The sequence below is a fragment of the Pelodiscus sinensis genome, chromosome 2, assembly GCF_052426305.1.
Source record: "Pelodiscus sinensis isolate ZL-2025 chromosome 2, ASM5242630v1, whole genome shotgun sequence".
NCBI lineage: Eukaryota > Metazoa > Chordata > Testudines > Trionychidae > Pelodiscus > Pelodiscus sinensis.
In genome coordinates, this window is record NC_143053.1 from 97620245 (window position 1) to 97635294 (window position 15050).

General features: G+C 43.7%; 1 protein-coding gene across 1 annotated transcript in view; it reads right to left on the bottom strand.

Annotated features, from left to right (window-relative positions):
• LOC102447253 (lysine--tRNA ligase-like) overlaps window positions 1-15050 on the bottom strand; it is a 103342-nt gene that overhangs the window by 26347 nt on the left and 61945 nt on the right. Inside the window, exons 5-6 of the mRNA XM_075921054.2 lie at window positions 12113-12266; window positions 5501-5579 (exon numbers count right to left, since the gene is read on the bottom strand). Of these exons, the coding sequence (XP_075777169.2) occupies window positions 5501-5579; window positions 12113-12249 (216 nt within the window). The 5' untranslated portion in view covers window positions 12250-12266. The remainder of the gene's footprint in view (window positions 1-5500; window positions 5580-12112; window positions 12267-15050) is intronic.

Here is a 15050-nt window from a genome sequence, read left to right on the forward strand (position 1 = left end):
AGCTGCAGTTTTCCCATGCCAAATGTCTGCCTCAGGCTGATTTATTTTTAAAAATACCAGCTAAAATGGTTTGGCTGTTTCTGAGAACAAAACTAAATGTTGTTTTGCTAAAACAAGTTAAAGTTGGATGACCTTTTCTTTGAAAGGCTATTGGGTCCCCATGTGTAGGAGCAGGAAGCTAGAAATCTGGTGAGAGTGGAGACTTTATTGTCAAAGATGTGCTGTTCGCCACCCCCGCAAAAATCTGAGAAAAGTGCAGCCAAGTTATAAGCGCTTGAAAAATATTGCAATTTGTGCAAGCTTCTTAGACGTTTGCAGTGAAAATGCCCTGTAAATGTTGTCTGCACCCTGGCGCGGAGCAAGATTTTTTCTGAACTTGCAGCTCTGAGCTGCCACAGACTGTGCAGGATCTCCAGTTCCAGACACTGAACTGAGAATAAGGAACCTGTCTCTCCTGTGCTCTCAGTGACACTCTCCTACCCCTGCCAAATGACCCAGGAAGCACAGAAGAAGAAGCCAGCAGATTTGAATACACAGGAGAGAAAAGCTGTACCTAAAGGGAGTAGAGGAGTGCAGACCGGGACATAGAATTGGGAAAGATGGATTAGCTTCAGGAAGCTAAAGGCTTGTCTACACCTAAAGTGCTACAGCAGTGCCACAAAGCACTTCAGTTTAAACACAACCTCTGCTGATGGAGGATTTTTCCACTGGCACAGGTAATCCACCTCCCTCAGAGGTGGTAGCGAGAACATCAACCCAGCACTGTCAACAAGGGACATAGGTCACCTTAATTTTGCCACTCACGGCTATGGAGTTTTCACACCCCTGAGTGAGGTGGCTACACCAACCTACTTTTCTAGTGTAGAACTGGCCAGAGACTCAGAGTCAGTGGGAAAGCAGTGAGAGAAGAAAGAACCAAAGGGAAGCCGGAGTAGGCAGGGAGAACTGAGCCTGATTGAATCGGGAAATGAAATCAAGAATGGATAGTGAAGAAGGCAGCATCTGTAGGATCCATGCCTCATTTCTAGCAGACATTGGAAGGTGAATGAGGCAGGAGACGTTGGGAAGAGAAAGGACAATCTCATGATTAAGGCAGTTGAGTGCTGCCCTGGAGGACTGGATTCTACCCCTGTCCCTGTCACAAAATTCTTGTCTGATCCTGGATTAATCACTTAAATCAAACTTTCTTAATCAGAATGTACCAGAGCAATATTCAAAAGCAAGGAGCTTTTTTTTTTCTTCTTCTTTTTGTCAGCTAAAGTGTGACAAGTGAAAAGAAGGGTAAGCTCTTTGAGGGCAGGCACGGTCTTTTATCTTGTGTGTGTAGCCAGAGCCCAACACAATGGCTACGTCTACACTGGCATGATTTTCCGGAAATGCTTTTAACGGAAAACTTTTCCGTTAAAAGCATTTTCGGAAAAGCGCGTCTAGATTAGCAGGATGCTTTTCCACAAAAGCACTTTTTGCGGAAAAGCGTCCGTGGCCAATCTAGACGTGGTTTTCCGCAAAAAAGCCCCGATCGCCATTTTCGCGATCGGGGCTTTTTTGCGGAAAACAGTACTGTGCTGTTTACAGTGCCCCTCTTGAGCAAATGATTTGCGCAAGAGGGCTTTTTACCGAACAGGAGCAGCACAGTATTTCTGCAAGAACACTGACGATCTTACATGAGATCGTCAGTGTTCTTGCGGAAATTCAAACGGCCAATGTAGACAGCTGGCAAGTTTTTCCGCAAAAGCAGATGATTTTGAGGAAAAACTTGCCAGGCTAGACACAGCCAATGGGTTTCCAGCCCTGACTAAGGCCTGACAGTGTTACTCTAATACTGAAATAATAAATCCTAATATATGAACTTGAGACATATGGCAATAAGGAGAATTAGACTTCCTTCTGCATAGGCTACCAAAACCAGGGGCTTTCAACCAATATCCTCAGTCTCTTTGACCTAACAATAGACCCTGTCATGGCCAGTCTCAGTTTATATGGTGGTTTCCAAAGCAGCCCAATCACACATAACTCTAGATCTAGCAACTACTTCTCATGTGACAAACTACAAACATTCCAGAAGCTGTAAGGCACTAATCTTGACAAACTCAAAGATGCTGCTAGGAATTTGTTGTAAAACATGCACCCAGTATTGAGCCAGATCCTCAGGTGGAGTAAATTCACATAGTCCATAGATTCTCACTGGTATAAAGTGAGATCAATCTCTCAGTTTCTTATATGGTAGTTTCCATTTAGGAGCAACTCAGCCTTTAATCTTGACATTCCATCTAATCTATCCATCCTGCTTCTCTAACTTCTTGCTAGCTGGAATTTTCAATGAGACCATATTTTGAGCCACAAATGGCTGGAGAACACAGTCTCATTGGGTCTCCATACCACCGAGAAAGTCCTTGGCATAATTCAAAGCATTTCTAATTCTGATAAAGAAAAGGGATATTGCCATCTAGTGGTCTTTTAAATAAGCTTTACCATAAGGTGCCACGGGACTTTTTGTTGTTCCTAATAAACTTGTCATTCTTTTAAAGTGGACTCCTTGTTGTTTTTGATGTAGAATAAGTTACTTTCCTGACTTGCATATTTATCTTTTGATCTTCATTATTAAACATGTATGCAATAGCCTATACCTGCTTCTTATATCATATATATAGTAGCCCAATGTCTGTGAATCTGTAACACTGTAGCGTTATGTCTTGCCTCTGGGTGGTGCTGTTGCCTCCCACCGTGGCGCTCGGCTGACTTCTGCACCACTCAGCCGGGCTGCTGCGGGGCAGCAAGCGGCACAAGCGGCCGTTTGGGGTCTGCGCTCCCCATGCAGCACACCCTGCATGCCCCGCCCCGCCACCACCCTGCCCCCCTTCCCGTCCCACCGTGACGCTCAGCTGAGTTCTGCGCTGCTCAGCTGGGCCACTGAGGGAGCAAGCAGCACAAGAGGCCTTCTGGGCTTCGCAGTCCCCGTGCTGCATGGGGAGCCTGGGAGCCCAAACAGCCACTTGTGCTGCTTGCCCCTGCATGGGGAGCGCGGAGCTCAAACAGCCGTTTGGACTATTGGCTAGTTTGAATAATAATGGGCCAAATCCTCAATGGAGCAACATGGATTTAAATGTGTCAAGGATCTGGCTTAAGAGGGACAGATCAAAGATCTAAAGTTGGTGTCTGTGTTTTACATACACAGAGATGATACCAATGTACGTGCTATTTACAGTTTGGAAATACAATGGATTACCCTTGCAGCATAATGTTTTGTTCCTATTTACTTCCGTTTCTAGGCTCCTGGTCTTGCAAGATAGCTGAGCTAGCATACTCCAGAAACTGTTCTCTCTGGCACTCTGGGCTGTTTCCAGCAGCTCCAGTTCATCAGAGTAAAATGCAGGTTGTTTTGCTTCAGTAGAGGACTTTGGAATTGATTCATAGGCTGGATTAAACTTTTCCCCGTGACTATTGATTAGATGCCCTGCTATAAATGATATATGTGCATCATGCATCATAACATTACAGGTCACACAATCCATGGCTAATATGATAAGAATCTAGAGCAGTGGAAATGTAAGTGAAACCCTTTATTATTAAGGTCTCCCCAAAGAGGGGGTTGGCATATTAAATTGAAACAGTAGGCTAATTGCAATTGTTCATCTAGCCCAGTGTTCTTCCAAGTGGTTCACAGACCCACTCTGAGAAAGCTGCTACTGGGCCGCTCCGGTTTGTTCATTTACTGGCTCCGCAGCCACGGAGCCTCACAGCTGCCATTGGCGCCGGTTTGCTGTCTGTAGCCAAAGGGAGCTGCAGGAAGCAACATAGCCTGGGCCACTGCTTCCCACAGCTCCTCTTGATTGCAAACGGCAAACCGCAGCCAATGGGAGCCATGAGGCTCCATGGCTGTGGAGCCAGTAAGTGAACAAACTGGAGCTAGTCAGTAGCAGCTCTCTCAGCCTGGGTCCACAGACTACTTTGAGAAACACTGATCTAGCCTATTGCCTGATAACACCACTATAGATCATGAGAGTTGCTGCTTACATGTCTCTTGTGACATCAACCATAAGTTTGTCTGTAAGGAACTCTGGATATCCTATTAAACAGCAGCAGGATTTCTAGGGAGGGATGAGAGTACTTTTGAAGATTTTACCTTTGAAAATTCACCCATTACATTGATGTTGTAGCCATGTTGGTCTCTGGCTATGAGAGAGACAGGATTGGTGAGGTGATAATGTATTGGACCAACTTCTGCGGGTGAGAGAGACAAGTTTTTGAGCTTACACAGAGAAGAGCTCTACGCCAGTTCAAAAGCTTGTCCCTATCACCCGCAGAAGTTGGTGTAAAAGATAAAGATAAAAGACCAGTAAAAGATAGTGGGGAGTTGCTACTCTTTGCAGTGCTTTTATGTAATAGTTGTTAAATTAAAATCTTAACTCCTGATCATGATTCAAAACTCTTCTACAACCTAAAAACCAACATACCTGCTACATTCAAATGGCAAAGCCAGCTGAGCAACTGAACCCAGTAAATCAGCATTGGCCATTAACTTGAGTAATGTTGCTATAAAATCCAGCCTCAGTCCCAGAAGGCACTGATGGTAAAAATACTGCTTTGTTCCGGACTAGACTACAAAAATGAAGGGCCAGTTGTTGCTAATGGGGGGAGGGGAGGAAGACCCACAGTTCCACAGGAGGAGTTGCATACATCTGCGAGGCCACACAGATGCCATTTTGGATTAGAGTGGAGCTATAACAGCTTGAGTCATGATCCCCCAACTAACCTCTCCCATTAACCTCAATCTCTCCTCCCTGAAAACAGTAGCCCATCTCTGCAGTTCTCTCTCCCCTTTGGATGCAGCTCCTTGGCTCTGGCAGCTGTCACACACAGAAAGGGCCCAGCCAAGTGAGGCTGGGCTCTGCTGGCTCCAGCAGCCCCTAGCAGCAGCCAGCAGCTCAGCAGTGCCAATTCTGTGGGAAAAATGTAATTCTGCATTATGAAACAGTGCAGCATTCCTCCAGGAGCAGTAGACAAAATCTTCTTTGTGTGGCCATTAATTCCACAGATTGAAAGATTCAGAATAGTCTAAATCCCGTCTTGCTTATGCTGATCATCTACTCCAGAGAGGTGCAAACTATGTGGGCCACATCCAGCCTGTTGGACCCTTCAGTCCAGCTCCTGAGCTCTCTCTAGAAAGCAGGGTTGGGGCAGACAAACTGGATGAAGCCAGCCCAACTCTCAGGCAGCACAGTGAGCATGGGCAGCTAGCCCCCAGCCTCTCCCTTTCTGCTCCTCTATCCCAAAAGCCTGGTGTAGTCACCACACTGCTGCCCTCCTCCCCCACCCAGTGCTCCAGGCTGGAAATGGAGGTGGGTTGGATAGGGGGCAGGAGCCAGGCTATGCCTCACCGTTCAGGAAGTACAGCCTCCCGCACTCTTCCCTACCTAGCACTCCATAAAATTTCCATACCAATGTAACCCTTGGGCCAAAAAGGTTGTCTATCCTTATCTGCTCAGCAGGGAATACTCACCCGAGGCTCCCATTCTTCTTCAAATTCTCCTTTTCCGTTGTCAGACACAGTCTTTGGTTTAGTCGCTGCTTGAAAATCCCTGCAAAGGAAGCATCTCCACACTGAATTCACATTGCATTTTCAGAGGGCACCACCAGTTCTTGTAGGCTCAATACTTTGCTCTCTCCCCCCAAACATGCTAAATATATTTTAAGAGGTTTGGTCACAAAACCCAACATGAAATTTCCCATGATTTCTTCATCTCGGTGAAACAGCAGTGCCAGCTTTAAGCTTTCAAACATTATGATTCAGGGTTCCAACTCTCATAAGTTTTTAACAAATAAATGCAGGCTTCTTTGGATGAGCCTTCTTGGTTTTGAGCATATATGTTTTATGCTTGCAAGCTTTCCTCCACAACAGTGAAGGCCAGAAATGTGTTTTTGTTTAAATTGAAGCTGAGAGAATCACCTGACTCCAGAAGCTGAGGCTTTCTGTAGAACAAAGCCTCATGATAAAAATCATGAGAGCTGGCAATCATGATCCTAAATACAATACCCTTATATTTCATCCAACACAGCAGCACTGTTCTAAATCCATGAGGGTCAATGTGAAACTGAAATCCAAACATAAATAAAACTGAACAGTCCTTTACTGTTGCCCAAGCATAGAGAAATGTAAGAAATAAACCAAAAAGTTGAAGTAGAGACTAGTACATTCATTACGTAAGATGAAAATATTTTAAATGCCAAGTCATTAGTAATGAATGACGATTTTTATATATGAAGACTTAATTTAATAGTGTGACTTAAATCAAGCTTCTGTTTAATCAAACAAAGGGAATTTAAACAAATGTGTTACAGAACATGCTCTATATCTCAGTGGCTACACAAAGACTGCATAGGAAGTGAACGAATGACCTAGTATGCAACAAGAGGTGATATATTTCAAACATAAATCTAAGGTTCTGCCATTTCTGGTCATTAAAGATCCCATGACAACTGCTATAGAAATCAATTCACCTACATTTCCCCTGATGTTTCAAGTGATAAAGTTACTTTTCTTGGGCAGGCATTTATGTCCTGTACTGTTGGTTGCTTTTTGCTTTCCGAGAGTGGGAGGAAACAGGGGTTGTTTTAAGTGTTGCTTGTCACTGAATAATGGCTGCCTTCCCACAGAACTGTCTGGTAGCACATCAGTGGGGTCTAAAATTCTGTTCCTGCAGGTGTAAGTTTGTTAACTTTTCTGGGGACACTGATGAAAGGTGTTACAGAAAGACCGAACGTGATTATGTTTAGTAACAATGGCCTGATCCTGGGAGGCAGGAGGCAGGCTGAAGTACTCTGATCAGCTCTCAGGATTCATACCCCCTTAACGCTTAAAAATGAATACAAAGTAGGCCCTGATCGCCAGCAAATGTAGAGAAGTGATTATTCCCCTTTATTTGGCACTAGTGAGGCCACATCTGGAATATTGTGTCCAGTTCTGGACCCTCCACTACAGAAAGGATGTGGGCACATTGGAGAGGATCCAGTGGAGGGCAACCAAAATGATTAGGAGGCTGGAGCACATGACCTATGAGAAGAGGCTGCGGGATTTGGGCTTATTTTGTCTGCAGAAGAGAAGAGTGAAGGGGAATTTGATAGCAGCCTTCAACTTCCTAACTGGAAGTTCCAAAGAGGATGGAAAGAGGCTGTTCTCGGTGGTGACAGATGACAGAACGAGAAGCAACGGTCTCAAGTTACAGTGGGGGAGGTCTAGGTTGAATATTAGAAAAACTATTTCACTAGTATGGTGGTGAAACACTGGAATGGGTTACCTAGGGAGGTGGTGGAATCTCCATCCTTAGAGGTTTTTAAGTCTCCGCTTGATAAAGCCCTGGATCGGTTAATTTAGTTAGGATTGGTCCTGCTTTGGGCAGAGGGCTGGACTTGATGACATCCTGAGGTCTCTCCCTATGATTCTATAATTTATCATTGCCCTGTGGCCCTTCTTCCAGCAAGGCTAGTGCAATGGGAACCTAGGACAGGAATAAGGCCCCCACTTTTGGGAATACAGGCAGTCCCCAGGTTATGTACAAGATAGGGACTGTAGGTTTCTTAAGTTGAATCTGTATGTAAGTCGGAACTGGCATCCAGATTCAGCCGCTGAATCTGGACACCAGTTCTGACTTACATACAGTTTCAACTTAAGAACCCCAGGCGTCCCCAAGTCAGCTGCTGCTGAAACTGATCAGCAGCTGATTCCAGGAAGCCTGGGGCAGAGCAACTCTGCCTCGGGCTTCCTGTAGTCAGCCGCTGGGCAGTTTCAGCAGCGGCTAACTTGGGGATGCCTGGGGTAGAGCAGCTGGGGTGCTGCTGGGTTGTTCCAGTAGCGCGGCCGCTCCTCGGCGCTACTGGACCAATCCAGCAGCACCCCAGCTGCTCTGCCCCAGGCGTCCTGATTCAGCCACTGCTGAAACTGATCAGCAGCGGCTGAATCTGGACTCCTGGGGCTGAGCAGCTGGGGTGCTGTCGGGTTGGTCCAGTAGCGCCAAGGAGCGGTGCTGCGGGACCAACCGGCAGCGCCCCACCTGCTCTACCACAGGCCCCGGGCTTTGCTCCACATCTCCTTGGTCTGCTGGGGGGGGCACTAGCTGCGTCCCCCCCCAGCAGACCAGGGAGATGCTGAGCAAAGCGGCACAGGACCCGGGGCCGGACCCGCGGCCGCTTCCATATCAGCAAAGCCGCGCAGGACCCGGCCCAACCCGCGGCGCTTCCAGCTGATCTGGAAGCGGCCGCGGGTCTGGCCCCGGGTCCTCTGCCGCTTTGCTCCCCGTCTCTCTGGTCTGCTGGCTCCCACAGCAGACCAGGGAGACGGGGAGCAGCTTTTCTCGCCCCGGAGGAGGCGGGCGGCGGGACCAGGCGTCCCGCCGCTCAAGTCCTCCGGGGCGAGAAAATCCCCGTTCGTAACTGCAGATCCGACATAAGTTGGATCCGCGTAACTCGGGGACTACCTGTTCGGTATTTTTATTTCAGCCATCTGGCAACCCTAGTAGTGAATTTTCTGAAGGATTCACCCCCCACTTCATTTCCCGCCATTGTTGCCAGGGCTGCCTTGTCCTGGACAATTCAAAACAGAATTTCTATAAATATCAACTTTTGCCTTCACTGAAAATAAATCAGCTACTTTTGATCCTGACTTCAGCTCAGAATTCGGCAGTGTGCCAACCACAGAAACATCCTTTACATATCAGCAGCCTTTATCTGAACCTTGATCCCCAGGATCCTTGAATCAGTTTGTGACCATGAATAGAAAACTGGAGTGTAAATCCATGCTAGTTTAGGATGCAAAGAATATTCCAGCATAATTGCATCACCCAGCTGTTCCACAATTCTGCTTAAAGGAGACAGACACACAAAATGGATCCTGAAGTCAATTTGGTTTATCACAGGCACATTGAAATGGACTCCGACACAGGAACTGTACCACCAGAAAGGCAGGATACCATCCGTGAAAATTAGACACACAAGAACAGATGCATGGACACATTCCACCCCACAAGAAGTGGAAGTGCAGAGAGAGCTGTGTCCCAGGCAATCCGTTACCCCAAAATACAGGCCCATACACAGGAATTTCTCTGTGTGTATGGAGGGGTGGTGGGTTTTTTTTGTAAATGTGGACTGCAATTTTTTAAAATATAAAGGAGTTCAAAATAGTCACGCAGTGAGTGTGCATAAGAGAGGTTAATGAAAGATTTGAGTGGAAACAGGGATTGGTAAAATGATTTTGTTATAACATACTAAATATTTCTACAGTAATAAAGGTTTTATCGAAATTACTTTCTAGGATCATGGCAGGCAGCACAGCCACCATGGCCCCGCTGCTATGTCAGCAGCCTTTGCCTGCTGCAGAGGTCAGTCCTAGGTGAGTGCAGGCAGGGCTTCCAGCCAGCAGGGACAGACCCAGGCTGCTTCTCATGTGGAGGGTGCCATTCCCCTGGCCCTGCCATGCTGCTACCAGCCCCACCTTCCCATCCCCCTGCAACACAGTGCTCTCCAATCTCCCTAACAGAGCCCCCTCCCACTTACTTGGGGGACCATTACGAGGGTGCATTTGAACCCTTCACATCTTCCTGTGTACAGGCCTGAAATACCACAGTGGAAGGCTACAGAGTTACAAGAAAGGCCAGTGATCCTGGAAAACCTGCTTCTTTCAGGCATAACTATAAAAAAACCCACTGGTGTGCTCTAAATTGAGGAAGAGCTAAGGCCAATGATAATCTAATCAAGGGGAAGTAGAGTTTAAAACAAACAAAAGAAAGTTCATCTTCACTTAGCACACAGTCAATCTGTGGAACTCCTTGCCAGAGGATGTTGTAAAAACTAGGACTTTACCAAGGTTCAAAAAAGAGCTAGATAGATTCATGGTGGTTAAGTTCATCAATGGCTATTAGCCAGGATAGGTAAGAATGATGTCCCTAGACTGTGTTTGTCTGGAAATGGGTGACAGGAGAGAGATCACATGATTATCTGTTGTGTTCCTTCCCTCTGGGGCATCTGGTATTGGCCACTGTTGGCAGACAGGAAACTGGGCTGTATGGACCTTTAATCTGACCCAGTATGGCTGTTCTTATATTCTTATGAGGAATGCCTCCAAACATGAATACAGAGAGGCCAGAGAAACACTTGATCACGGTCTGATGAGTATCCTACTCCCTCTGCATCCTGTACCTGAAGAACTATTGTGATAATTACAAAATCAAATCTTGGCTGTTGTTTTGGAGCAATAAGTTAATCACTGGTATACAGGAGCCAAATCCCCAGCTTCTATAGAACAGCTAATCAGGCTGGTAAGTTATTCAGCTGGTATAAATTAGTGCACCTCCATCAAAATCAATGGATCTATGTTGATTGACACTAACTGAGGTTCTGGGACTGAGAATTCTTAATTGCTACCATCTTAGACACCCATAACTGGAAATCAGATGAACAGGGAAGACATTTCATAAGAAAACAAGCATTTAAAACTCAGATCTCTCACTATCCCGTGACTGTATACAATATAGTGCACTCATGTATTGCTGCCCAGAACCACCAGGTTATATGTAGTGAATGGACACATTCTTATATACCTAAAGATAATCTTGGTCACTGTTCTAAATTCATTCCTTTATCAGAATTTGAAAGTTTCTTCCTCTTTGATGATTTCTTTGGAAATCAAAAACTGCTCAAAGAGTATGTGGCCATTGCCACTCTTAGGAGTCATATCAGCTAATTCAGAATCAAAATCTGAATACATGACATCTGATGCTGCGCCACCCTCTTCAAAAGGCACCAATACAGGTGATGTAGTATCATCCCTGTGAATTTCACTTTAGCCTTTGAAATTGTGTTCTGTCGACTGTCTTCATACTATGTCACCATATTGCAAACATAGGCATTTTATCCCAAAACATACAGCAAGGGGAAAAACAGATGAAAGATATCTGGGGATTTACTTTCTCAGTCTTCCTAAACCAAAAAAAATGTTCCATCCAAAAGTTAACTGTTGGTAGCCCAGTTAATCTTTACAAAAAGGAACTTATATCACACAATTATAGTTCTTTCTTCTATAGTGACATAACATTGGGATAATGGATTCCCTCCAAGATTGTCATAATTCTACAATTAGATTAGTAATCAATTGTATCAGCTAATTTGGGCAAACTATTTACTGGTGTGTCTGAAAGGACCTTTTAATACACTTAGATGCACTGTTAGGATAAAAAAGAAGCTGGTTCACTGTATATACCTGCTTTTGTTAGATACTAGCTTGAAACTATTTCCTACATCCACATAGCCCATCATTGACTGAGTTCTATGTAAAACCTGAGATTGATTCTTTGAAGTGATCCTGTGATTATTGCAGAGACCTGGACTCACAATGGAAAAACTTCCAGGGACTTCTGAGAGGCCAGGATTTCAGGGTGGCACATTCCATGACATTTTGTCTAATTCCTTTAATTGCCTGTAATTCATCCCTGCAAGTCAGCAGACAGACACTATTCTTACCCCAAGAAACAAAAGGGTTTTAAAATAGAAATATAGACATAGCCATAGCAATTAATGAAGTGCATCACAAAAAGGTGGCCACAAACCATAAAAATTGACTAAATAGAGCTGAATGTTACCTATTTCTTCTCACCTGTCCCCTCACTAAAGCAGAATGGTACCTTAGTCTCAAAACATGTATTTTCTTTCCACAGTAATTGCAAATATTAAGGTGTGAAAAAATAGTATTGGTTTGTATATATAAATGTGTGTATTTACTACATTTTCTACCAACAAAATTAAAGAGAAAGTAGATCTTCTATTTCCCTGCTTGTAGATCCATACTGGATAATATATGGAACGCCCCAATGCAATATATCACAATACTAAATATTATTAAATTGAGAGAAGGCAATGACAAAATATGAGGTGTAATCATAAAAGCACCTAGCATTTATTAGAGTGCTTTATATGTTGATGTACTGGGCACTAACTTATTAGTTTGCAAACAAATAAATCAGATCTGGAGTATTTTCACTAAAATCTACATTTCAAAAACAATTTGAATTTCAATTTTTGTTTATAACTTCTAATAATGTGGGCATGTTTGGCAACAATGACTTACCCTGTAGGGGCAGTGGAAGTCTTTCCTGGATCTGTCATCGTTGTAAAGCTGTGAGCAGATAAAGTTCCAGCAGAAGATGCCTGGAATGCTTGCTCTGTTCTCCCACTTCTGTTTAATAGATGCTTGAATGCAGTCATGGGAGAGTCTTATAAACCTAGAAAGTGAAAGTTAAACTTCATGCTCTGCCCTAAAAATACTGTGTATATATATCTACACACACACCAAAGCCAGAACTTTAAATGTGACTTCTCTTTTTTGATAAGATCTTAAATGAGTGTCCAATAAAGATTAAGGAATTAGGAGAAGGCGCACATATATATAAAGATATGGAAGATTTTAATTGTGGTGCAGAGAATCGTTTGACGTCTCTTTCACTTCGCCTATCTACATGTAAACACAGCTATCTAATGACTTGCAGCCACCCATTTACTGGAAAAGAGTTGGATTCCTTTAATTCAGTACATTTCCGTGTCACTGAGCCAGGAAGAAACGTAGCTCCAATGGTGAAATGATCACAGGAATTAGAGACTGGGTGAGGAGAATTTGGGCCGGCTTTAGGAAGTGCGGGGGCCCAATTCAAACCGTTTTGGCGGGGCCCCACCACCCAGGATTTTTTATTGAGCAAAAAAAAAAAAAAAAAAAAACCACAAGCACAAACGCACACACACACACACAACAAACCACAACCACACACAAATATCACATCAGAAGTCGATCTGATCAAAATGTATATCAACATAGTTGAACATTTTCCAAAAACAATGCCATCCTTTATTATGTACAATTTTCACAAAATTAAATCAGTTGCCTTAAGTGTAGGTCAAATATTTTCAATTGCAAACTATCCAATCTTTTCAATAAAGTTTAAAGTTTGATTTTTAAAAAGTTACCAGAGAGCGTTGCAGTTTTCTGTTACATTGATTTACTTTTTAAATAGCAAAAATGGAGTCTTAGGGTACGTCTAGACTACATGCCTCTGTCGCCAGAGGCATAGGCTACCAGACATAGGCTACCAGACATAGGAAAATGATGATTTAAATTTACATGGCTGCTGCACTGAGCTGACAAACAGCTGATCAGCTATTTGTCGGCTCAGCGCGATAGTCTGGATGCGCGGGTGTCGACATCAAAGGTATTTGTCAACCACCCAGGTAAACCTCATCCCAGAAGGTTAAGAAAGTGTCAGTTCTGTGGTCAAATTCCAGTCCTTAGTGATTTCAGCACCAATGATTTCACTAAGTGATGTGGTACCTCACCACCATTGCCTCCTTTGCACTGCCCTTCAACACACTGCCTGCATGTTGAGTCCAAGGTCAGTCTACACAAAATGTTATCAATGATTTTTGCTCAAGCGATCACTGAGACAAGACAAGGACTCTCAATTGATTCTAGTCAGCTCTAAACACTGGGGCTGCATCTAGACTGGCATGATTTTGCGCAAATACTTTTAACGGAAAAGTTTTTCCGTTAAAAGTATTTGCGCAAGAGAGCGTCTACACTGGCACAGATGCTTTTGCGCAAAAGACATGCACTAAGTCAGCATAACTCCATTGAAGCACATGTAAACCAGCATGGTCAAACAGTCTCTTTTCTACCCAGGTCAAGGTGATTTAGAACGATCTTCTCAGTAAGCCGTTGTTTCACATAAGGGCAACATCTGCAAATGAACATCTGACACAAAAATAGCATAGGGTATGTCTACATTGCATTCCTCTTTCGAGAGAGGAATGCAAATGCAGACAAACAAAATTGCGAATGAAGCATGGATTTGAATTTCCCACGCTTCATTTGCATAATTGCAGCCGGACGCTTTTTCGAAATACCCTATTTCAAGATAAAAAATGCGGTTTAGATGAGGTTATTTCAAGAAAAACCCTTCTTTCAAAATAACCCTTAAACCTAAGGAGTAAGGGTTATTTCAAAATAAGGATTTTTTATCGAAATAACCGCGTCTAAACAGCTTTTTTTGTCTCGAAAAGGGTATTTTGAAAAAGCGGCCGGCCACAATTATGCAAATGAAGCATGGAAAATTCAAATCCGTGCTTCATTTGCAATTTCATTTGTCTTCATTTGCATTCCTCTCTTGAAAGAGGAATGCAGTGTAGATATACCCATAGAGCACTTAAGTTATAGTATTCATGAGCAATGCATAAAGCAAATAACATACAATATAGAATGTTAAACAAATGTGTAATAGGAATGTATCTCTAAACTGGCTACCTTGGCTCATTTGACCAATAACTCAGCTGATCAAAGATTTTCCAGTTACTGAGGTTGCCAAACATACAAAAGGAAAACTATAAAACAGAGTTAGGAAAGTTCATTTTTGAAAGAATCATACCCTAATTCCCTCTCTGTGAGGAGCTGAAAGCCAGACCTGAAGTTTGGGTATATAGTAATGGTTCCATTTTAAATTTTCAGGGCCCAGCCACTACATCTCCTGTAAAGAAGTAGATATATTTGAATGATTCCCTTCCTTACAGATAGGTTCATGGTTGTGTGCTCAAGGTGATGACGGTGTGGATATTACTAGTTATATACTTTAAAGATAGAAGAAAATGTGGGTGGATTCCCTGAGAAGCCTAATTCCACTCGAGGCAACCATAATTCCCACTTGGAAGACACCTAATGATGTTTGGAGAAGGTTGCCTACTCCAACACTACTTCCAATATCTCCAAGAAGCAACCAAGCTTATCTGGGGGCAGCTAGCCATCCTACACTTTTCTCTTCTCTCTCTTTAGGGGACAGCTGATGACCCCATGTCCAAGCGCCACTCTGATCTACAGAAAGTAGACATGCTGTCCTTAATTCATAGCTCATAACAGAGGAAAGCGAGGGAGGCAACTATTTTGTGTTTCATCAGAAAGGAAATAAAACCTGTAAAGAGCGATGTGGACACATCACATATGCCACCAACACTAGCTGTATGAAAGGAGT